This window comes from Crocodylus porosus, unplaced genomic scaffold (assembly GCF_001723895.1).
Source record: "Crocodylus porosus isolate Cpor-Errol unplaced genomic scaffold, CroPor_comp1, whole genome shotgun sequence".
Lineage (NCBI taxonomy): Eukaryota > Metazoa > Chordata > Crocodylia > Crocodylidae > Crocodylus > Crocodylus porosus.
The window spans coordinates 1,836,081-1,860,004 of NW_017728932.1; the positions used below are offsets into that span (position 1 = coordinate 1,836,081).

Consider the following 23,924-nt stretch of genomic DNA (forward strand, 5'->3'; position numbering starts at 1 on the left):
GTGGGGGGCAGGCCGCGCCTCGCTCGAGCGCCGCCGGCTTTGTCCGCGGCGCGTGCCCTGGGGAAGCGGCCGCTGATCCCGAGGGAGCCCCTCCGCAGGGCTAGGCCGCTAGACCCGGGTGTCCCGCCCCCCCCGTCCCCCGGCAGGGACAGGCCTCACGTGCCCGCGCCCTTCTCCTTGCTGCAGGACGGGGAGACCTTCACCTACCGCCCCGCCCGGGGGTTGGCTGTGGGGGACCCGCACACGGCCGCTGCCGGCTGGGCCTTTCCCTTCCCGGGCGTGCTCCTGCTGGAGGATTTCCTCAGCCGCGCCGAGGAGGCTGAGCTGGTTCGGGCGATGGACCAGGATCCCTGGAAGCCGTCCCAGTCTGGCCGCAGGAAGCAGGTGCTTTGGGGGAAGCCAGTTCTTTCTACCGTCCGGTCTCCTCTGGGGGAGGAGAGGTGCTCACCCTCACACACTTCTGCTCACGTTTCCATTGCCCGTTGCCTAAAGACGATCCTAGAACCTGCTCCGTCTCCCCCCAGCCTACATCAGGCATTAGCCATATCCAGCCAGGCTCATTGTTACAAGGTTGGGCGCTGTGTCTCGTCCTGCGCGCGTGGTTGAAGTGTTATTTCCCACTTGACGCATGAAAGAACCAAATGGTAGGGAACGAATATGACTTTCACTGAATACTTATTGGGACCTGTTTTTCCTTTTCACCAGGACTACGGCCCCAAAGTGAACTTCAAGAAGCAGAAGCTGAGGGCGGGCTGTTTCGTCGGCTTGCCCAGCTTTAGCCAGGATATTGTGAAGCGGATGAAGGCTCATCCTATACTGGAAGGTTTCTTACCTGTTGAGCAGTGTAACCTGGATTATCTTCCTGAAAGAGGTTCTGCCATTGACCCACACTTGGATGACTGGTGGCTTTGGGGAGAGCGACTGGTTAGCTTAAACTTACTCTCAAAAACCGTGCTATCCATGTCCTGCGATTCAGAGAACAGCATCCAGTTATTTGCTACTCCCAGTCAAGAAAGTGAGAAACCAGATCAAACTGGAACCCCTCAAACTTCTCAGAACTGTAAAAGCAATAACTTTATTCCCACGTCAGCTTGTGAAAATTCAGACAACTGGGACCTTGACCATACAACTCCCACAAAGCTTGTTCCTTGTAAAGAGGTGACTGTTGCCGTTCACTTACCTAGACGATCCCTGGTTGTGTTGTATGGCGCTGCACGCTACAAGTGGAAACATGCAATTCACCGCAAGCATATTGAGCATCGTCGGGTCTGCATCACCTTTAGGGAGCTGTCTACAGAGTTCAGTTTAGGAGGAAAGCATGAAAATCTGGGTAAAGAACTACTGGACATAGCTCTTTCATTTCAGGGGAAACCAGTATGACCAAGAAAAAGGCTGGAGTGATACCTGGTTTGGATATTCAGAAATCAATATTCAGAATTTTTATGATTAGTTTTATTTGGAGTGGAAGGGGTATATGAATATTGGGTCAAATGGAAACATTTAACAAATGCAGCGAAGAGAGGGGCTCTCTTGTTATACTATATAACCTTTCCCTGGTAAGAACCCAGCCATTACTGTTAGTTCTTGCCAGTTGGATGAACATCAGGAAATGGCTATTGTATGTTTTGTCCATAATGTGATGAAATGCAGAAAGAAAGAAAAAAGTATACTGCAGACATTTAAAATATGTTCTTAACTCTGGAAGGAACCTAGGGATCTTCAAATGATTTACAGTTTGAGACTGTCTCTATAATTAGTCTCAATATTTTTTGTAAGGCAATTCAAAACCTCCAAATAAACACATTGCTTCAAGCAGAAAGACTGCCTGGTCTCTAAGCTTTTGGGATCATGTTACACACTTTTTCCCCCCTGCCTGGGTTAGTAGCAAAAGAAAAACAATGCCTCTTCCCGGAAAGACAAAACAGTTCATTCAGTTAATAAAGTACTCCCTCCATCTCCGGCTGCAATTCAGCCCAACTCAAGGCACAGACTCTAACCTCTAATTGAAGCTGGTGTGAGGTTCTACGTTTAGAGCTGTACCTTAGGTTCGTAACTGTCCCCTTGCTTGTTTTACATGGTTCCTTTAAGAGCAGCTCTCTAGGGAAGAAGGTAGGCAAGCATCTATCCACAGTCACTACTTTGTGCAGAGAGCTAATTAAAGCACAGCTTACATTTTTAGTAAAGGAAAAGTAATAGCAAGGATTAATTATAAATACTGTGCATGACCTACATCTCCTGGGACTTCAGAGCAGCATTTGCAGCAAGCTGACGTGGACTTTTCCAATGACAGCTTGGACAGAGTTCAGATACTCAAGACGTCCAAGAAGATTGTGTTCTTTTCTGATCCTCTGTAATTTCTGAGCCCTGCTGCTAATCACAGTTGTGGGAGTATTATTTCAAGAATGAGTAAAGAGACAGACAGCAGCACTAAGGCCTAACCTTTTTCTTATAACATCCAACACAGTCAAGATGGCAGAACCGCAGTCTAGAAACCAGCTTTTCCTACAACTGACAAATTAGCTATGTTGGTCAGGGGCATGAAGAGGTCAGAGCCCAAATAGATACAACTGTGCCAGCAGAAGCCTTTAGTGCAAAATCATCAACCTAACTGAGCTTTTACTAAGATAAGATTGTTTTCATCAGAGAGCATGCACGATGTACGGGGATAAAGAGCAGCTTGGCTGATATAACCTCATCTATGCAAAAAGGATTGTGCTGGTATAATAAACCAGCATTTTTATAGTGGTGACATGCTCTTAGACTAGTTATAGCCACTTGTATAAAATTGTTTGCTACTAAAAAATGACACACAAGTGAAAAGGATTCAATTATCCAATACATTTAATCAGCTTGAGTTTACAGATGCAACCATAATTCTGTTAATACTTGCAATGAACCAGGGTCAATTTACTCAAATATTTAAAAAGAAATATACAAGTGACATGTTAACTCTTAAATTTATTATCACGTGTTAAATGTACATTGACGGAAGTCAAATTCCACGTAAGCTTTGAAAGCATGTCCTGCTGTTCAGACATACTGACAACAGAGCATCATCTACACGCTGGCAGCAGGTAAAGCTTATCCTCCACAAGATTTCCCATGGCAGGAGACAATATATTGAATTCAGATCAGTCACTTCATGATAGCAGTTTGCAGCTGATATCACTGGAAATGCAGCACATAAGATTTACTTACTGCAGCCATGTTTTGGTTAAAAAAAACCCAACAACTCTGAAATTACTATTTTTCTAGTCCGCCCTGAAAGCAGGATTGAATAACTTGTGCTCTTAAATTAGAGGTTCCCAACCCTTTCTGATCAACATACCAATTTAGACTAACTTTATCTGTAATGCTCATACCCGCTGCCAGTTTTGCATTAGTGCAGAGTGCTTTATCTCAAGATGAATCCTGAGACATTGTAAGCCCCAGCTCTATCTTGATTTAGAGCATATTCATTTGACCGGCAGCTTTCTGTAGCTCAGTACAAAGGCTCGTAAAGTTACAGAGCCTGGAACAACCGTTGTATGGGAACCGCTATTATAAATTAGACTGCTTGGCTTGAGTAGTTAGCCCCTGCCATAATAAGCTGCAATAGAAAGAGTATTTACATTAATGTTTGGTCCTTATTTTCAGTCACAAACTTTTTCCCTTTAATTTATGTTCAGTCTTCTGACTCCTTTCTTAAAATATTCTGTATTATCTCATTAATCTCTCAAATAATGAAACCAGATGGCTTCAAAAAGGATGTAATCCCTAAACAAGACAAATGGGACGTATTACAGTTGATACTGTGCTATTTATTAGCTGTGTTTTCAGCTACAGTATACAGGATGACACTGTTCAAGCCCAGAAGAACATAGGGATTGCAGAGACTTGGAATAATTAGGTTTTTACAAGCGCAAATTCCTGTATTCCGAATAAAAAAAAACCCAAAGAGAGTAGCGTATTTCCATTATCCAGTTTTACAGATACCAAAGTTTCATTTGGTCACTGTTTGCTGCCATATCTTAGCATATACTTTTCTTTGAGTAAACTCCGACTTGGACACCTCTTTAAGAGCTCCCCAAAAGATCAACATTCACCATTTTTATAGCATCAGTAACACACACAGTGGCTCTGTTTTACTTGGTCAGAGGCATATGCATGTTCTTTCCTAAAAAGGCAGAATGGCAGCATTATAGGACATTAAGAGGTTTTTTTTGGATTATCAGGTATTAGGGAGATCTGTGGAAAGTACAAAAAAATTTTTTAATGTGCAACTAAGAGGTGCTTAGAACATTTTTGGCTACTCAGCTAATACAGTTAATGTAAAGTGTACTTTAATAGTTTAAAATGTAACACTAACTCCTATCATGGCTGTTTATCTTCTTAATGAAGATTAGCAACTTGTAAACACCTTTCACAAACAAGACGTCCATTAAAATTCAGTGACTTGCATGTTGGACATTTTGCAAAAGGAAAATTAAAGTTGTTTGACCAAATATGGAAAGGTCTGCTATACGTTGAACTTGTTTATCCTGTTTCAGATAGGATGGGTTCTTTTCAGTTGTACATAGACACACGCACATGTACATATTCCATAACGTACTTTCCATGCATAGATAAAGCAGAAATAGACAAAGTGCAAAACCTGTCGACTTCAACAGAATTTTTTCTCTGCCACTTAAATGAGTCAACATTCCTCTCTGAATATCAGTGCCTAGAACCAAAACACAGGCAAGTGTTGAACTTCATGCACTGGCGATGTCTTCTAAATTTAGATGGTTATCACATAATTTAGGGTGTTCATTTTTTAAAAGGATACAAATTAGACTGATATTAAGAAATTAATTAGAAAATAAATGTGCTGGCCTGGTTATGTTGGCATTTGGGGATTGGACTGAGATGGAGAGGGCATTTTGTGGCGCTCTAGATGGAAGGTATGTGAGGAGCATCTTTTTGTGACAGCATCAAGTCTTCTGAGGGAAGGGGAAGATGCGAACTGGGAACCTTGAGGGCATAGCAACAGGGATATTCCTGACTGGTTCTGAGTAAGGAACTGTAGTCCCAAGTACTGCAAACACTTTAATTGAGCTTAGCAGAAATATATACAGTGCTTACAGGTAATGATATGCTCAGAAGTCTTTGCAGAATGCGGGTCTTCACGCTGCTTTGCTGTGGTCTGGCATATTTACCTCCCTTCATTAAATTCTGTATCAGAATGTGGGACTTTAAAAGAAAGTTGTGGCCTAAAAAGAGCTTAACTCCTGCAGTGAGATGAGGATGAAACCATAGTGACAGGCAGCTGTAAAACCCCTGAAAACCCACACAGAGTCTCCATGCACAGAGCAGCTTACCTCTGCTACAGCACCTACCTGCCAGGCACCCCAAAGACTGAAAACCTAGCACAGATAACGCAAAGGCAATGTAACTGAATAGTACAGAGATGTTATGCACAACACACAGCAGGAGTTTAACAGCATACTCCCAATGGAGTGGGAAAAAATGCCATGTTCAAGTTGCACAACTAAAAATCCTGTTCCTGTGAGGATGCAAGAAGTGGCAGGGACAATGCCTGGCATACTGGCACAGGTATGCACAACTGGCTAAGCACAGTTTTCCTTAACCATTCTGGATTTTATATAATTTTTGCATCTATTGCCAACAGTCCGTGCAGCTTTTCCAGAAGCATCAGTGTCTCTATGAGAGCAGAGAAGACAGAGTCAGGAGAAAAAAAAAAAAAGTGCTACTTTTGAGGAAGGAGTTTAAAAAGGGCTCAAGAAAGAAGCTGATGGAAAAATCAAGGACCCCCACAGCCAAAGATGGTAAGAATTACTGAGAGTCCCTGACACAAGGACAAGGACTCCGACAGTCAGCACAGGGCTGCGGGCTAAAGACAGCAAAAAGCATAAGCTTGTTTTTTGTCATTCTAGTTTTATTTACCCTGAAAGGAGAGGATGCGATTCAGATGGAGTATCAAGCTGTCAGGAGACAGTCTCTCACAGACAGTCTGAGGTGCAGCTGAAGTGAGGCAACCTTTCCAAATTCAGTCCCTTTCAGCAGTATCTTACATCCCATCTCAGGGAATTTCATTTCCCATCTAGCTACATTTTTTGAGAAAAATCAAAGCACAATCTCCACTGCATTTCCCTTTTTGCTGGAGTTCATTATAGTTGCAAGGAATTAACTTAAGAAGCTGGAGATGCTTTCAACGGTTTATGTTGCTTTTGCAGCACCAAATGTACACTACACAATGTACTGAGCTGTACACTATAAAATGTTTCAATCTTAGCATTTGATTTCAAACCTGCTCTTCCATTTCTAGGTATCCTTTAAGGTGGCAAAATGTTAATCCTGTTATGACTGAGAAATAAAGGATTCACGCTTTGCTCCCCACCACAGATGCTTCCTTGGAGGAGTCATCTATATGCTTGATTTTCATTACTACAGTCTCTGTTAGATTTTGACATGTAAACTGTAGGTTCTACAGTGGTGACATGAAAATCCCATCCTGATACCCTGGCCCAACTTGAAAATCAACTAACAGATAAACTTCTGGTCTGCAGAACATAGCAGTTTAAACTGCAATCATTAATAATGTTCAATCTTAAAACTTGCATAGTGATCCTGCTCAAAGTCAGATAGCAGCTACATGTCAACAATAGATGGAGAGATTCCTGCGTGAAGTTTAAAACTATCATTCTTTAGGAAAGGATAGCTATATAAAAGAGGAGCATTAGCACTGGTACTGGTCACAGGATTATAGCTCAGGAAGTGCTATAGGCATTTTAAAAACAAGCTCTTTCCTGGAAGTGTATTTGAGTTTAAGAAGTACAAATAGTGGTTTGGCATGTATATGTAGGCAGATTGTGTCATTATTTTAATAGCACATCTGCAAACATGCTTCAGGATAACTGATCAAAAAACAGAGGAGTGCTAAGCAGCTTGAGCACAAATGACAGTTAAAATAAAAAAGAAAGGGTCAAAAGTCTATTTCCAGGTAACTTACGAGACAAGAGAGAGAAAATGCAAGTCTTTCTGCACTGGGATTTACACTCTCCAAGCTGGGAATCTGACACCGACTATGCTGATGTTACACATAAAAACCAGTGATGAGAAGGGAGGGGCTTAGAGAAAACATTACAAACATTCAGCACTGGCACCGGAGAAAGACTGTAAAACTGCTGCTGAGCATAATGGCGTAGGGCAGAATTCAGCCTAAGCAGCAAGACAGGACAGATTTTGTTCATGTACTTTTACTTATCAAACTGAAACAAATTGCTCTTCTCTTAAAAAATGAAAAGCAAGCAACTTATTACAGAACAATAATTTTCCTTGCATGAAATGGTTACCATTAATCATGACCTCATTTATAGAGTGTTTTCTAAAGCCAGAAAGAAGCTACAGTGTTTTATAAGCTTCATTCCCTCAGCTTTGCAGACACAAACAGGAATCACTTTCACTACAGATGAAAAACAGCCAATGTAAGGGAAACATGATAGCTCTTGAACTGCCTTTGACAAAGCCTGGACATAGCTCCCCCAAATTTATCATGTGCCACAGAGGTGGGGGCTGCTTTAGGGGAAGAAACCGTCTGACACATTAGATGGGTTTAAAATGCTACTTTCCTCTCAGGTACAACTAGGAAAAAAGAATATGGCAAAGGTATGATATCTGGACTCCAACCCCTCTCTGTGAGACAAACAAGGCCAGAAAAAGGACGTATTTCGTTCTTGTATATACAAAGCAAATGAAGATGACAGAACCAAGTTTTGTTACTGCACTGTCCGCTATTATACCGCATCCCCTTTACATCTCCTTTTCTAGTCTTTCTAAATTCCACATCCTTAAACAACCTTTATATTAAAAGAAAATGTCTGCAAGCTTTTCACAGAGGCTTTACACAAAGCTTTGTTATCTGAATCTGAGCGCACACTCATTCTAAAAGAATGGATGCTACTGAAGTAGGCAAAAAACAGAGCTCCTGCCAGCCCAAAAATCTCGTTCCCCTGTTGTAAAAGAGCAGTAGGGACTGAAAAGGGAAAATGTATGAACCAAGACTGATTTCAAGTCCTGCCTCCATTTCTAACACCCTTTTAATAATAAAGGTGACAAACACTCATACTTTCACCATACTTTCACAATTTCCCAGTGAAATCTATAGGAGATGCCATTGCTTACCAAATCAAGCCTAGAAATAGAGGTTGCCAGTTCATTGGTGATATACTGCCAGCAAGGGACCTCAGATGCATAAAAACAGGTCCTATAATAACAGCACTTTTGGGAAGCTGAAGTACTTTCACCTTTGGCAACAGAAAGTTATATTTTTAAAAACAGGGAATCAGAAACCCGACTATAATGTTAAAGTTGGTAAAATGTTGACGTTCAACAACATGGCAGTGTCTACGTAAGTACACAGTTGTGTAGGACCAGAAATAGAGATCCCAGGGTCTGAAACAGCACTAGAACCATGTATGGCAGGCAATTCGCATTTTAGATATTTAAACCATCACTGGTATATTCAGCTCCTGGTAGCAAAAATGGTTTACTTTGCTAATTGTGTTAGCTCAATGATTAGCTTCGATTCTGTATCTGCTCTTGTCACACCACCTGCAGCCCTCTGTCATGTCCATCTAGTTGCACTTTCAGTTTGTGGAGTTCTTCTATCTCCCGGTTATGGCGCTCAGTTTTGTGCCGGACGAGAGAGCGGTAGAAGTGGATGGTGAAGACCACAAAAATCAGACCCACTGGCACCATGATGATGGTAGAAACCAGTGCTGCTTGCCAGCCAGCATGGCCAGTAGGCTGCTGGATGATGGTAGTCTCATTTTTCATAATGGAGTCCACAGGCAGAAATTTTATCCAACAGAGAAGCACAACCTCAGCAAGGAAAAGGAGGATTCCTAAGACTGTGGAGAAACCCCAAGCCAGCTCAATGTAGAGATGCATGCGCTCGTGTGGGGATTCACTGATAGAGTTCAGGTTGTGGATGTTACTTACTGCTTCCACATTAGGTAGTATACAGGTGCTGATGAGAAGAGCAAAGAGATGAACTGCAACCAGCACTGTTGTGCAGGCACTGAAAGCAATCAGCAGCATTTGGGGATACTTATACTGCATCTCTAACTGCACTTCTACCATGGCGACCTGGGGAAAAAAATTCAAACAAACCAACCATGAATAGTTGGTACATTTTCCACATTTCACTTTTCAAGGCTAGGAAAGTATCCTTCTTAGGAAAGGTGCTTAAACTTGAACACATGCTTAAATGCTTTCCTGAAATGGGGCCTAAATGGGAAATTCTTGTTTTCTATAAAGATGCATGTACAGCCTATACCTTTCCCTTCCACAAAAACATAAATTTAATGTCCAAAAACATGAAAAATTATTTCAACTTTGCAGGGTTGGTTTTCATTTTATAATAGCAAAATCTTATCATGCTTGTGACTTTTATGAATTGTGTCAAATCAAAACCACAAAAAGAGGAATTCTTTAGACAGTGAAATGTAACTTTGATTCATATCAAAAACAACTCTAGAGATCATCATATACATAACTTCTTCCATTTTCAATGTTAGCAGTCATAGGGCAGAAGTTAACTTCTGGTACATAAGGAATAAAGTCAGAGAAAGCTGTTACTCCCCTCCCTAGAAAGCTAACAAGCAATTTGATAATTACTTCTTGGTTAAAATGAGTGCCTCCTATTCCCAGGACATTTTAAAGCCTTGTTACGACAAACATGGCTAAAGTTTCCCTCTCATTTTCCAATAACTCTTGTATGTACTCAGTAGAAATGAATTATAGCTCGTTATCTGTTTGGTAATTCCACAAAAGCTTTTTATTTCCAAAATACTCTACTGAAATAGCTTCCTGGAGGCTAAATTTATAAACCTGATATAATTGTTTTGCACATACACTCTTGATTTTCATCATGAAGTTAGGCACAGGTCAAATTAAGCAGAGGCCCAGGAATCAGCACTCAAGTTCCAATCCAATTCTGCTAGTGGCTAACTGTGTCAGTTTGGACATCTCACTTTACCTCTCTCCACCTCAGCTTTTCCCTCCACAAAGCAAGGGAAATATTTAGCATACATACTTCTCAGGTTTGTTGTGAAATTTCACCTTTGTATAGCACTCAGAAAATCTTCAGCTAAGAGAATCTATATAAATCAAACACATCACACTGGTAATTATCTCTGGAAAACAGTAGCTGGGTACTGAATGTCTCTGCCAGTAAACTTAGCAGATTAAGATCCATCTGCAGGTATATTTATTGATTTTATAGTGGTGTTAATTAGGTATGTCAACAGCAGACAGGAAAAACAAGTACATGGAGTCATATTTGACCTGGTATATTCCAACAGGGCCCTGCCATCAATATCCCTATATACAAGGATGTCAAAACAGGGCTCGTTTTTGCACACTAGCAACAGATCAGTCCCAGTCAGAAGCACCCTTAGTACTTTGTGGATGTGTAAGAAAGCTACAAGGAACAGACTGGTTTAGCGCCAGACAAATAGATTCCATACCTCTACTTTTATAAAGTGTGCATCTGAGATAGATCTCAAATAGCCATATCAGGGTCTGTACAATACCACCAGATTATTTCCTCTGGTATATATACTATTAGCAAGTTCCCTTCAAATGCAAGAGGAAACTAGGGACACAACTCAGTGCTCACTAATATTAATGGGAGCTCTGCAATGGACTTTACCAGGATAGGAGCAGGGCACAGATTAGGATGACTTCCCTCTCATCTACCATCTACTCCAAAATGATCAATAGCCTGAAGTAGAGGCTCACAGGAAAGTGTGGGGAACTGCACTAACAAACAACATGTAGCAGACCAGTGTACCTAGATTACATTCTGCTATTTCTGATTTAACTGAACAAAACGTGTCCCTAAAGGGAATAAACCGACAAAAATCCATTTTCTCAGACTTTCTGAATTTGATAAATGCATCTCATCCAGTATGGACAGAATCCTTATGTTTCTCCTTCCTCGCTCTGCTTACAAACAAAGCTCTGTTCACTGTATAAATGAACATGCTTCATATACTGGGAAGAACTACACAGGATTAATGAAAACATTAGTTTCATCATGTTTCCAGCATGATCTTTTTTAGTCACAATAAAGTTACACCATGGTGCTCAAACTTTTTGTCCCGCAAGCCACATGAGCTGCAGGGACCCAGCCCTGATCTGGCTGTGCAGGGGGAGAAACGCACTGGGATCCCCACAGGCCAGATGCCATGGCTCTGGATATGGCCTGAAGGCCCAGGGTTGAGCACCCAAGTTACACTTGTAGAAATGCCTTGTAGAGGTTTCTCTCTCTACAATTCCCTCCGTATTAATTGAGGAAGAGGAATGTCAGTCCTCAATTACTTGAGCTCTAAAATAAAAAAAAAGGGAAAAAAAGAGACCCCTGTATTACATTTGGCTGTTCTACTGTCAATGCTGCTGCATTTAGATTAGAGCAACTATATAGTTCAGCGGTAGCCAACTTTTTTGGTCACAGTGCCATAAATCAAGCCCTGACACTCCCCAGGTGCCGCTCAGGTCCCTGACCCCTAGAGGCATTCCTGACAGAGTTGGTGCCCTAGCACGCTAGAATGGATGCGCCTGGGGCTTATGTGCCACACAGAGCAGGCATGGGTTGATCACCCTGGTATTTTGGGAGGTCACAGTTCCCTGAGGACCTAACATTTTGCATGCTGAATAAGAGCCTTATCTGGATGTTCAATTTATGGCTTTGTACTAAAGCTATGAGCTTGGCTGGTACAAGTTCTACTTGTTACACTGGTACGGGCACCAGCTTGCACTTAACTGGATGTTTCCCTTCATACCAACATATTCCCTAAGGGTGGCTTCCGTGATGTGCTCTGATGAATCTTTAAGATTGACTGATGACTCAGTGAGAGGCATTTCAGGAGTAAACAACAAACCTGAGGGAGAAGAGGGAGAGATGGGAAAGTAAAGCAGGGAATACTGTGTTAGCCAAAACAAGAATTAGACAAGTGTGATTTCATCTTAGCACTTTCTCCTAAGAAGGATGCCCTGTGGTTCTCCACCCAGGATCAAAATAAAACAACAAACTAACAATACACTGGAAATCATGGTAAATATGTTTCAATATATGCAGCTCAGTCTAGTTCCCACCAGTCATTTAAACACATTTCTTATGCCTAGCTTCTTTTTTTTCCTCTCGCTCTGTAAAACAAAAGAATACTTGACATTTTGAGATGATCCTCAACAGTCTTGGAACCATCACCTGCAGTAATTTCTAGAGGCAAATATCAGAGAGAAAGGGAGCTCTGACCTTAGAAGAGGCAGGGGCAGGATTAGATAAATCCTTAAATTTATGGTCTAGGCCACAAAGGCGACTGCAATTTCCTTTTTTTCAAGCAGTATCACAGAAGGGCTGGCAACAGCTACGGGGACTGTGTCGCCTCAGGGTTCCTAAACTGCGGGGGTCATTGGGCTCTCATCATAGTTAATACAGGCTTGTGTCCAAATGTAACATTTGGACTTTCCGTGGCACCCCACTCCTGTAAACCTAGCTGGAGATACTAAGCATTTGATTCTACAAAAATACAACTGAGCACTTTTAAGCAAAGCCTTAATTTTAAGCTTGTCAGCTGCATCACTGAAATCAATGGAATTACTGATTCATTTTAATTTGAGCAGACACTTGCATGCTTTACTAATTTGGAACAAAGTGCTCAGGTTCCTGAAGGATCAAGTTCTTGTTCTGTTTCTTCATGGTCTGTACGATATGATCCCTTGATTCTCCACAGTACAATAGCAGAGAACGCTCATCTGTGGAAGCTTGGGTGAAGACTAAAGCTGGGTGAGGAGCAAGATGCTAATGTCTTTTAACACAAATATCTGTTAGCATTAGGCAGATGGCTTGGCAGTCACTACAAACAGTTAGTCCAGTAGATTTGTTGGAAAAAAATAACCAAACATACAAGCCTCAGAGCAACTTGACAACAAGCTGAGAAGACTGACTGCAAAAGCAGCTCTTCTCTTGGCCACAAAAATGATTCAAGAGATTTCTGTGAAAAATACTAGATAAAGAGCAAAGGAAAAAGAGCTCCTCCATTTCCAACACCTACAGGGGTGGGTTAAGCACACCTTCCATATCCTGATAGTCAGCCTCAAAAAAGAAGCAGGGGAATTACAATGAGAAAGAGAGGCACTGCATCTTTTGGACCTGTTCTCTCCTTTGCCAAGAAGTGAAACCACCAACAAATGATTAAGGTTTGCGTTATGTGGATGTCTATCCAATATGAACTGAATCAACAGCAGCCTCTTAACCTAGCTCATTGAATAGCCTTGTCTGGTAATAATTTTCAGCCAATACTGATCTAACTTCAATTGGACATAACAACAGAGAGGTAACCAAGTCTATATACCATAGTCTGCTATCATATTTCTTTACATATTTAAATACACACAAGTCTTTAGAGGACTTATTTTACTATGAAGAACTTATGTACTTTCAGCAGTAGCCAGACTGATGTCTCTCTTGGAATAAAGCACCCAACCTGCTCAACAACTATTTGTCCAATGAACTACTGCAGCAGAGATAAGTTAGGTGCTGATATGATAGTGTAATTGAAATGCCCAGTTTTGTCACTAATAAAAATGGTGCATTTTAAAGAAATTCTTATATTCTGAAAATCAGGTTTCCAAAGAAAATGCCAAGTGTCATATTTACTCAAATCCAAGACAAGGTTTGTCCCCACCCCCACCCCCACACTTACAACCAATATTGGAGAAAAAGTCTCGTCTTAGACTTGAGTGCTGGCCCAGGACAGAAGGCAGCTGAGCTCTGGCTTTGGCCTCAGGCTTGGAGTAAAAGCCAGAGCTCAGCCACTGCCTGCCCTGGGCAGGGCTGGTGGCGTGTGGCATGGAAAGTACAGGGGCGACTTAGGGGGAAGCGTGGGGAAGTCCTGCAGCCTGTCACTACCCCACCACTCCTCCCCACTGCTGCTTACTGTTAGCTCCAGCCCCAACTGACCCAGAGCTGCTGCTGCTGGTGCCCTGCTGGCACCACTGCAGCTGCTGATGGCCTCTGACTGCCCCAGAACCAGAGCCACCCAGAGGGGGAAGAGGGAAGAGGAGCAACAGATGGCAGGCACAGTCATGGGGTGTGGGAGACACACGCACAAGAGGGAGGACAGAGATGGGGAGGAGAGCAGGCAGCAAGTGGCAGGGATCTGCTGCCCTCCCCAACTCTCCCTACTGCTGCTTTAGGGGGGGAAATTATAACAACCTTCCAATAATTAGATTTTATACATGTAAAATTACAATTAATCTATAATTTTTCATGTATAAAATCTAATTACTGGGGGGGTCATCTTGAATACTAAGTTGCCTTGGATTCAGGTAAATACAATAACATGCAAGAATGGGGATCCAATTTCCTATGCAAGATACAAGTCTTGGTCAGCTTGGTCTATCTGAGCTCAACAGTTCGAAAATCTCTCTCAAAAAGCAAGACTTTTTGGTGTCAACTTTAGATTTTTCAGTCTAACTGTTGTAAAGACTTTAATAGGAGCAAGAATCCTTCACAGACTAATCAAATACCATAAATTGTAGTGGGTAATTTTAGCAGACATCTAAGGACCTCAGAAATGCATCATAAATATAAGTGAGATGGTTTATAGTGTGTATGAGCTGAGAATTTTCCACTGTTCTCTGTTCTTCTCAACCTCCTGAAGTATTTTGTTCTCAGAGTGAGACTGGCTTCCAATCCTGCAAATGCAACTACGCTGGCAGGCCGCAAGCTCTCACAAAGTCCTAATGACTTCTTACACAGGCTGGGATGACAATAATCTTACCACATAATCCTGTTTCCATAACCATGTAACAGTCTTGGCAACACTACTAAAAAGTAAAAGGTCTATCTTTAAACACTATGAACCAGCATATTAACTATTAATTCTTAGCACAAGAAAACCCGCTGTTCAGCACAGGCTGAGAAAAAAAATACCTGATCAATTAATGGGAACCGTCTCACAATTAGAAGTTTCCATCTGCTACTTCAGAATGCAGAATACATTATAAATTGAAATACATATGATATGAATATATGCATGCATATACACCAGTGGTTCTCAACACTTTTAGACTTGAGGCAGCCCTGGATAGACTCAAGGAGCCTCTTGAAAAATGCCAGTGCTTAGTTTTCACTCAGTTTTTGACTGCAGAAAAATAACAGAGCAATCCATCCGTTGCAAAAACTCAGAAAGACAACAACATATCAGAATAATTTTAACATTGTGGCTTCCTATTTGAAATTTCTTGGTTTATCTTGTGAATTCTGTTTGCACACCTAAAAGTGCTAATATTGCATGGCATCCTGTGGCACCTCTGAAAGGATCCCAAGGCACCCTACAGTGCCCCAGCACCCTAGTTGAGAATGTCTTGATATACACAATTCCCGCCTTGTTAAAAACAGAAAGCAAAAACCCACCTAAGGGGTGGAGGGTGAGGGAGAAAGTGGAGGGAATTAGTCCGTGGAAAATAAAAAACCCTTCTTCCCCCAACTTGGAAAGAAAAATACTGCAAACCAAAGAACAAACTTACTATCAGGAAATTAAAAAAAAAAAAAAAATTCATAAGTAGAAGAGAAAGCCTAAAAACAAACCAAGAATTCTCCATGTCTTGCCCTCCCTGCCATCACTGTTGCAACACCCTGACTTCTCCCTTACTCACACACATGTATGGGCACATTCAAAGAACAGGCCAGATCTCTACTTTTCCTAAGTGGTGTTTCTGCTTCCCCTTCCCTACCACTATACACATTTGCTGAGTATAAGAGACCGGAGTACCAGTTTCAGCTACCAATAAGCAAGATCTAGAGGCAAGATAAGGGAAAGGTGCATCATTCCAGCACTTGATGCACCTACTAAACTTACACCAAGACTCTTGACGTTGTCACCCCAGCACAGCCACTATTTTAGAAGCGTGCTTGTGGGCATTGTAAGATGATTTCCAGGTAGGTCATACACCAACCAACAAAGCTGACCTCAAAACCTATGCAACAGCAGCCAAGCAAAACCCACATTTAGATGCCCTTCCACCTTATTTAAAAAATTATAAAAGAACCATATACAGAAAAGAAACCTGATTAATAGAGTAAGGTTCTACAAAACCCCTCATTTCAGAATCCAGCAGTTAAAAAAACATACCATAGCAAACCCAGAGAGCAAAGCAGACGTTCTGCTGGATGCTTTAAGCTTGGCTCGGCTCAAGTAGAGTTTTCTCCACGACAGGGCCTGGACCGAGTGATGATTTGAAGTGACCAGTTCCAGATAACTGCGCCGGACCCAGTCCCGATAATCCATGCCTTTTGTACCTGGTTCAGAGCAGCAAGCAGGGGTGGAAGGATCCACTGGAACATTTAATTCAGAACTCATGATGAAAGAAATGCTAAAGAAATAAAATATTTATATATTCAAATATGGATAGGAAAAAAATAAATATCAAATATAAGATAGGAGTTCATTTAGGAGCTACACTAAAAAATTGTTCTTGCAAAGTAGATGTAAGCTGGACCACAGCACAAATGAAAATCAAGCCTCTACTCCACTCATCTGTAACCACTGTACATGACTATGACAACTGTAAGACAAAAACTCCATAATACTATGTGCTATTTCAATCTGACTTCAGGAAGGGCTGTTAACAGTTAGTTACATTGTTAAATTTCTAGGTTGCTGTCATTTTTTTGGCTTTAAACCAGTCCTCAACTCCAGTCTTCCCCACCACAGGCTTGTTTTAAGACAGTTTGAAATAAAAAAAGCCAGCAAATTTTTCATTTGTACTTTTTAATTTGTTCCCAAGTTACACAGTCCACTTTGCAGTATCATGGATATGCCTCAAAAACATCTTGCTTCAGTCCCATTGCAACACCAGCTGTTATGTTCAATGGGTTAATGTTACTTTTTTTCCTAAAGAGGCACTTACAATTAAATTGCACCAAGTCCAATTCCATTTACGTACCTGCTGCTTCCCTTGTCCTTCCAGAGACTAAGCAGCTTTGAAAACACTGAACAGCACATACTGCATCTCAAACATACGGCCCAGCCTGTACATTGGATTCAGCCTGTGGAGCCTCACCATCCAGCGCCCAGTGTCGTCCCTGGGTATGATAAGACCCACATGGGGAACGGTGCACACCCATGGCTAGACTGGACCCATAGACTCCCTCCCCACTCACCACCCAGCCCCTCCATTTCTCTCTCCAGCAGCTGCTACACTCACTATACTCATCTGGGACCCAAGCTGGATGTGGTGCAGATCCCAGGGCATCCAGAATAGGTGCCACAGTCTGGCCAAAGTGGCAGCTGTGCTACACTTGGGGGGCTGCCCCAGCCAAACTGCTTCACACAGCACCTACTCTGGAACATGCACTGCATTAAGGAGCCCCCTCCACCCGGTTCCGGACCTGTGCTGCATGTGATGCTCACAAGCACCGTGTGTAGCACAAGTCCTGGACTGGCAAGCACCATGTGAGGTGCAGCTCAGGAGCTGCGCCCAGTGCCCATTCCAGCTGCTCCAGGATCCACACCACACACAATGCAGGTCCCAGACTGGTGGAAGCAGCCATCAGATCAGGTATCCTAATGGAGGGAGAGAGGGAAGGGGGCTGGATGAGTTTGACACCCCTGTTGTATAGCAACCAAACTGGTTGGTCTTGGAGAGGAGTTTTAGATTTCCTGAACCATTTGCACTGTTCCATACTTAGCGGTCACATCTAATTTAACAGTTTTACTCCTTTACTACCACCAAGCATGGTCAGCCAATGGGAAGATACTGCTCTTTTGGGGAAAATAGGTTTTATTTCTCAGGAATGTTATTTTACAAATCTTCAGCTACCATATTATCAGATTCACATGACCATGTGAAAGGCAAGGGAAAGCAACAAGCCTGTTTCAAGTGACCTCATGCATCAGCCACATTGAAAACACATTTCATAATCAAACTATATCATGGATATATAGTTTGCTATATCACGGATTAGCCTTATTATTTTTCAAAGGGTATTCTCCTGGATTATGATTTTGGTGTCATTTACAGGCATACAGCAGGATTTACAGTATGTGAACACAGCCACACATCTGAAATTAGTATTCTAATTAGGAGCCTTCAGGAAAAGCAGACACCTTGATATGGCAATTAGTCTTTATGCCAATAAGACTGCTACTGACCTCAATAAAAGTGACAAACTATTATAGGATTAGAACACACTGAAGTTTTAAGGCTATAAATATTTATAACAATGTACAAGAACAGGTATATGCAGCAAACCGTGCATGAAGTGGTACTAATTAGCCTCAGCACCACACTTCAAGGTCAAGAGTGTCTTGCTGTTAGTTTGGCAAGGAGTCACCTTTTATACACACCCCTGCAGTCCATTCAGTGACTAAGACTTTGTCTATTGATCAGCGTATCCCCAGGAATTCAAGAACTGAGGAAGCTAAATGTCACCCAACTACCAACAAGATGCAGAAAGGGCCGTCTCCAGCCCTTAGTTTAAAACATAAATACACTATTTTGACATATCACAGACCACTGATATTGGACTGCAGTGGCAAACAAGGGAAATCGTACGTTGTCAAAGGAGTAGAGTTGCTGGTAACAACATGGGATTCTCTCTCCTGAGACACCCAAAAATAAAACTGACCCACTGAACACAACAGCTGGTGTTGCCATGGGACTGCAGCAAGATCTTTTTATGGTATGTCCACAATACTGAAAGCCAACAAATGTTGTTGTTTGCAAACAAAGTAAAAAGTACAAGCAAGAAGTTGCCAGCCCTGATATTTCAAGCTATTTAAAACAGAAGCTGGTGGTATGGGAGGGGGTGGCGGCGTGTGGAGCATGGGACCGGAGCTGAAGACTAATTTAAAACTGAAATAAACTAATGGCTTGGGGGGAGGAGACAGTGGTGCAATCTACTGAAAACCCACGCCACACAAACATTAAAACCAGCTGCCTAGGATGGGGCAGCAGCACTTCTATTCAGGAAATGCTAAGAGTCAACTGATTTCCTGGCTCACGTATCATCTCCCTGATTCCTGTTAATCTCTCTCCACTCCACAAGCAGGGATCCTGGTTTTCCCTGACAAAAAATGACAAATTCTGTGATAAAAGAATCCAAAATCCATGATAAAAATTAAAGGCCCCCCCAAGGCCCTGCTAGTGCCCCTCACTCCCCCCCCACAGCCCCTCCAGTCCTGCTCGTGCTCTTTACTCCCCCCACAACAGCTCCCAGGCCCACACACGCAGGCACAGGCACACAGACATACACACACACCCCAGCAGGTAGGTGGGGATGGGGAAACGGGATTGGGAGTGCAGATTGAGACTGGGGGAGGAGTGCATCTCTGCACCTGCTCCGGGGGGCAGCAGTGGTGCCCCTCTGAAGGCCACACATGCGCTGCCCGGCCAGGAAAGGAGGGAAGCGCACACATGGCGGCCACCACCACATCACCACTGCTGGGGGGAAGTGAGGAAGTGTTGGGGAAAGACATGGAGAGCCTGCCAGCCAGCAGGCACTCCTGGTAGGGCCTTCCCCAACACTTTTCCCTCCCTCAGCCTGGACAGGTGGAGAGAGGTGGGGGAAACAGAATGTGCCCTGGGGTGCAGTGGTGGAGCAGCTCACTCTGTGCCCCCACCTCACCTCACTCTGTGCCCACTCCCAGGAGCAGGGCCAGGGGGCAAGGGCAGCAGTGCCCCTCTGCAGGCCACACACTGCTGCCCAGCCAGGGCAGAGGCGGAGCTCACACATGGCAGCCATCACCGCCACTGCACCTTGCACTGGGAAAGCTGCGTGGGATGCAGTGGCAACCACTGTGTGTGAGCCCCCACTTCTCCCTGGCCAGCCAGGCACGAGCAGCTTATAGAGGGGCACTACTGCCATTGCTCCCGGCCCTGCTCCAGGCAAGTGGCATGGGGCACGGCGGTGGCGGTACAGTGCTGCTGGCATGCAGTGGCTGCCACCACCACCACTCTGCCACCAGCAGCTGCCCCCGCGCTGCACCTCTGCTCACATGGCAGCGGCTGCCAGCACCACTACACCACAGCTGCCAAGCCCCGTGCCGCTTGCCCAGAGCAGCGGTGAGGGCAGCAGTGCCCCTCTGCAGGCCTCACATGACTGCTTGGCTGGATGGAAGTTTGAACACAGTGGCCGCCACCGCAACCTGCGTCCTGTGTGGCTTTTCCACTGCTGGCTGCAGGTAAGCACCATGAGGTGCAGCAGTAGCTGCCACGTGCAAGCTCCCCCTCCACCCCTGGGTGGGCAGCACATATTTGGCCCACAGAGGGGCACTGCTGCCTTTGCCCCCACCCCCCACCCCTGGGAGGGGGCACAGAATGAGTTGAGGTGGGGGCTGGCAGAGCCCCTTGCCCCTCTGCCACCATGCCCCAGGGTACGCTCTGTTCTCTCCCCACTTGCCCACCCGACTGTCCATGATGAGGAAGGGGAAAGTGTTGGGAAAAGCCCTACCAGGACTGCCTCCCCACTGGCAGGCACTCCATGTCTTCCCCCAAAACATCCTGGTTCCCTCAGCTCCCAGCCAGCTTTCCCCCCCAACCCCCACTTACCTCCAAGAACAAAGAAGACTGATCCTCCTCCTGGCAGCCTCCAGTAAGTGATTGCGGGTCCCACCCTTTCCCCTCTCCCTCTGGGCAGGGCTGGGGCTTTCCCCAACTTCTGCAAACAGCACTCGCAAAGAGCTCTGGAGGCTGGCTGAATTCCATGGGTTTCCCTGCTAAAAGGGAAAATTCCTGTTTTCTCCAATTAAAATGGAAAATCCATGGTTTTCTCTGTTTTTCCATGGGAAACAGAAAACCTGGATCCCTTAATGACCCCCTTTCTCCTTTTTAATGGCCTTGATGTTTCGCTATTCAAACTCCCTGGATGAAGAGAAGGAGAATACAGAAAGCCCCAGAGAGGTCAGCAGGCAGGGATAGTTTTCTAACTGCACATCTCTTTCCTTTTCAAAAAGAAAATCACAGTAAAGAGAAGGGACTGTGAAGTCTGGATTTTCCAGCCAGGACTTAGTCCCAGGTGAGTTCTGCTTTATCACCTTGATCTAACCAACCTGCATGCAAATAATTTATTTTTGTATTAGAGACTTAGCAGAGTCATCTGCCCTGTCAAGGAAGCAAAGACATACCATTGCACAAACATCTCATCTTGCCTTTTATTCCAAAAGGTCTTAAATTCTTCCTATACACATGTAGGGAGGCTGCTGCAACACGCTTGCTGGTGCATGGTAAATTGCTGCGCTCCAACAGATCCACCATCACATGCAACAGTGTCTCTGCACTGAAAAACAGCAGCAGGGGCACTTTAACTAAAGCTTGTTGGACAAACTTTAGTTAAAACACCCTGCCACCACACTACAGTGCAGGAAAGCTGATGTATGTGCCACCCTGAGAGCTGCTCTGATTAAAGCACCTCTTCTTCCCCAGCACATCTATAAATGCCTAAAGTGCCTTGCAAGGCTCTGTCCCAGATGAACGTTGCTGCTGTTAATCGTCTATAGGATGATTGTGCCCAGAGGCCTCAACCTGTGATCATGGCCTCACTGTGCTAAACACGATGGATGGATGGGGCAGATCCAGGGGGGTTTAATGGTGAGGTTTGACCCCTTTGATACCTGCTCCACCCAAACTTTAGAAGCAGCTGCTTGGGAGGGGCAGCAGCATTTCTATTCAGGTAGTGCTGAGAGTCAGTTGACTTCCTGGCTCCTTATCCTGTTGTTGTCTTTCCACACCACAGGTGTTCACCCCCTTGATCCGGATCTTGATTTTTCACATTCAAACTATCCCTTTGTCTCTTCGGTAGTGTGTCTCTTTCATTTCTCTGCCCTGCAGGTTGTTTTTATCTGTACCTAAAAACCTTAACATAGGTGCAGCCACATTAAGTTAGATATAGAAATAACAGACAGTGAAGTATGAGAGCTGCTGTCCAGATGCTCTCGAAGATCAGGTTTTGCTTTATAAATCTGAAGAGATGCACATTGAACTATAGTGATAAGGCTAAATATTACTGGGAGTGATTATTCCCCTCTATTTGGCACTGGTGAGACCACACCTGCAGTAATGGGTCCAGTTCTGGGCCCTCTGTACAGAAAGCATGTGGACAAATAGGGGAGAGTCCAGCGGAGGGCAGGGAAAATGGTTTGGGGCACGGGTCTTCCAAGGAGCAGCTGAGGGAACCAGGCTTATTTAGTCCGCAGAAGAGAAGACTGAGGAGGAATTTAATAGCAGCCTCCAACTCCCTGCAGGGAGGTTCGAAAGAGGATGGAGCTGGACTTGTTCTCAGTGGTGGCAGGCGACAGGACAAGGAGCATCCATCTATCTCAGGTTGCAGCAAGGGAAGTTTAGGTTGCTATAGCTGAGGCGGGACTAGATGTGGCCCCCGCCAGCCCCGACCCTGTGCCAGCGTGGGCGGTTTGCACCGGGTTTGGCCTGGGCCTGAACACGGCGCCGCCATCCCTCCCTCCGCCGTCTCCAGCCCGGACCTGCCCCGCCCTCGCGGCCGAGGCGAGCGCAGCTCGGGAGGGACCGGCGGCCCCTGGCCGCCCGCGGGCTCCCACCGCGGCCACGTACCTGGGGGCGGCCGGGCTGGGCCAGACCGCGCTGCGCTGCAAGCGCGGGGTGCGGGAGCTGGAGCCGCCTGCACCGTCCCGCGCGGCGCCCGCTCTGCTGCCGGGGCAACGCCGGCCGGGCGGGCCGGGCCGTGACGCTCGGCGTCCTGCTCACGTGACCCCGGGGGCGGGGCTCGCGGGGCGGGGCAGGAAGCGGGCGGCACGGGGAGAGCCCAGGCGTTTCCGGCCCGGGCTCCGCTCCGGCCAGCTCCACCCTCGGGGCTGCTCATCGCCGTGGCCTCATGCCGTCGGACACCCCCGGCCGTGGGCTTCCGATCACGGAGGGAGGCCCTTGGAGCCCCTGCTGGGAGGGGAGCTGTAGGCTCCACCCAGGCCCTGGGCTGGAGGATTTTTGACACGCCTCTTCCATGTACAAGGTAGCGTAGTCCTTTCTGACAGGTGCAGCTCAGGGGCCTGAGAAAACCGCGTGCTCTGCTGGCTTTTTTTCTTCCCGTTACTTTGCTGAATCCTCCAAGCTATGCGGTTTAAAAATAGAGTAAAGCTACCCTGCCCTTACTGCAAGCTAAGCGTGCGCACACTGGGTGCTAACGCACCCTACCCTCTACCTTACTGCTCATTAATGCTCCCTTGTGTTGTAGAAAACGTGACTCTGACCCTGGGATGTAACCCTACAGGAGCTCTCATCATCACAGCACCCAGGATTTCTAGCAACATACACCAAACACAGCCTAAGTCGCCATGCACGTTCAGTCCTCCCAACAAAGGAGAGGACATTTATTAAGCTTCAGCACTGCGTTCTGTCTGCATTCATTAGCATTTCACTTACAAGCTCAATGTTCCCAAAAGGAGATTTGTGATATGAAGAATTCACTGTAAGAAATGATGGAATCAAACAACAGGGCTGGGTAGCCTAGCCTGAATTCATTTTATCCCTAAGAAAAGTGCAAGTGCAAAAAAGTGCAATATGTTTCTCAGTTAACAAAAACTGCCACTTTCCATTCACCCCAGCTTAGAAAGGAAATGCTGCCTCCCAGGGTACAGCCTATGCATGAGACTCATGTTCCTTGAACAATTTTAAAAAATCAAAGGAACACTGCAAAGTTAAGTGCTTCTTATGGATCTTGCTAGCACTCAAAAGTAGTAGTGTTTGCTCACCCTACTCTGAATAGAACAAAGAAAGGGCACAACCCTCCACATTAATGTGTGTCCATGAGGAAAATGTCACTGGTTATGGATAGGCTACCCACATGGAAATCTGGGACCCTGCCTCTTCCCTCCTCACCCCGACTCTCGGAGGTTGCCAGG

General features: G+C 44.7%; 2 protein-coding genes across 3 annotated transcripts; one reads left to right on the plus strand and one right to left on the minus strand.

Annotated features, from left to right (window-relative positions):
• Positions 1–162: 162 nt before the first annotated feature.
• Positions 163–1,819, plus strand: ALKBH4 (alkB homolog 4, lysine demethylase; the record flags this gene model as incomplete). Its single annotated transcript, XM_019545290.1, has 2 exons — positions 163–384; positions 706–1,819. Coding segments are annotated over 2 exons (897 nt in total), but the record flags the coding sequence as incomplete, so codon positions are not given.
• Positions 1,820–4,657: 2,838 nt separating this feature from the next.
• ORAI2 (ORAI calcium release-activated calcium modulator 2) lies at positions 4,658–22,757 on the minus strand. Of its 2 annotated transcripts, XM_019545412.1 has the most exons (4): positions 22,621–22,757; positions 16,185–16,425; positions 11,829–11,927; positions 4,658–9,129 (listed from the first exon to the last, which is right to left on the minus strand). In XM_019545412.1, exons 2-4 carry the CDS (start codon positions 16,410–16,412, stop codon positions 8,584–8,586), a joined length of 873 nt encoding a protein of 290 aa, XP_019400957.1. In that variant the 5' UTR covers positions 16,413–16,425; positions 22,621–22,757; the 3' UTR covers positions 4,658–8,583. The 2 variants fall into 2 exon arrangements, with proteins under 2 accessions (XP_019400957.1, XP_019400958.1); XM_019545413.1 differs by lacking the exon at positions 11,829–11,927.
• Between the last annotated feature and the right edge of the window lie 1,167 nt (positions 22,758–23,924).

Excerpts from the sequence above, each read along its gene's own strand:
- ORAI2 (XM_019545412.1), bottom strand. The coding sequence starts at position 16,412 with ATGAGTTCTGAATTAAATGTTCCAGTGGATCCTTCCACCCCTGCTTGC. Across the intron at positions 11,928-16,184 it reads TGCTCTCTGGGTTTGCTATG|GTTTGTTGTTTACTCCTGAA; the intron begins GTATGTTTTTTT and ends CTTCTCCCTCAG. Across the intron at positions 9,130-11,828 it reads CACCCTTAGGGAATATGTTG|GTCGCCATGGTAGAAGTGCA; the intron begins GTATGAAGGGAA and ends TTTTTTCCCCAG.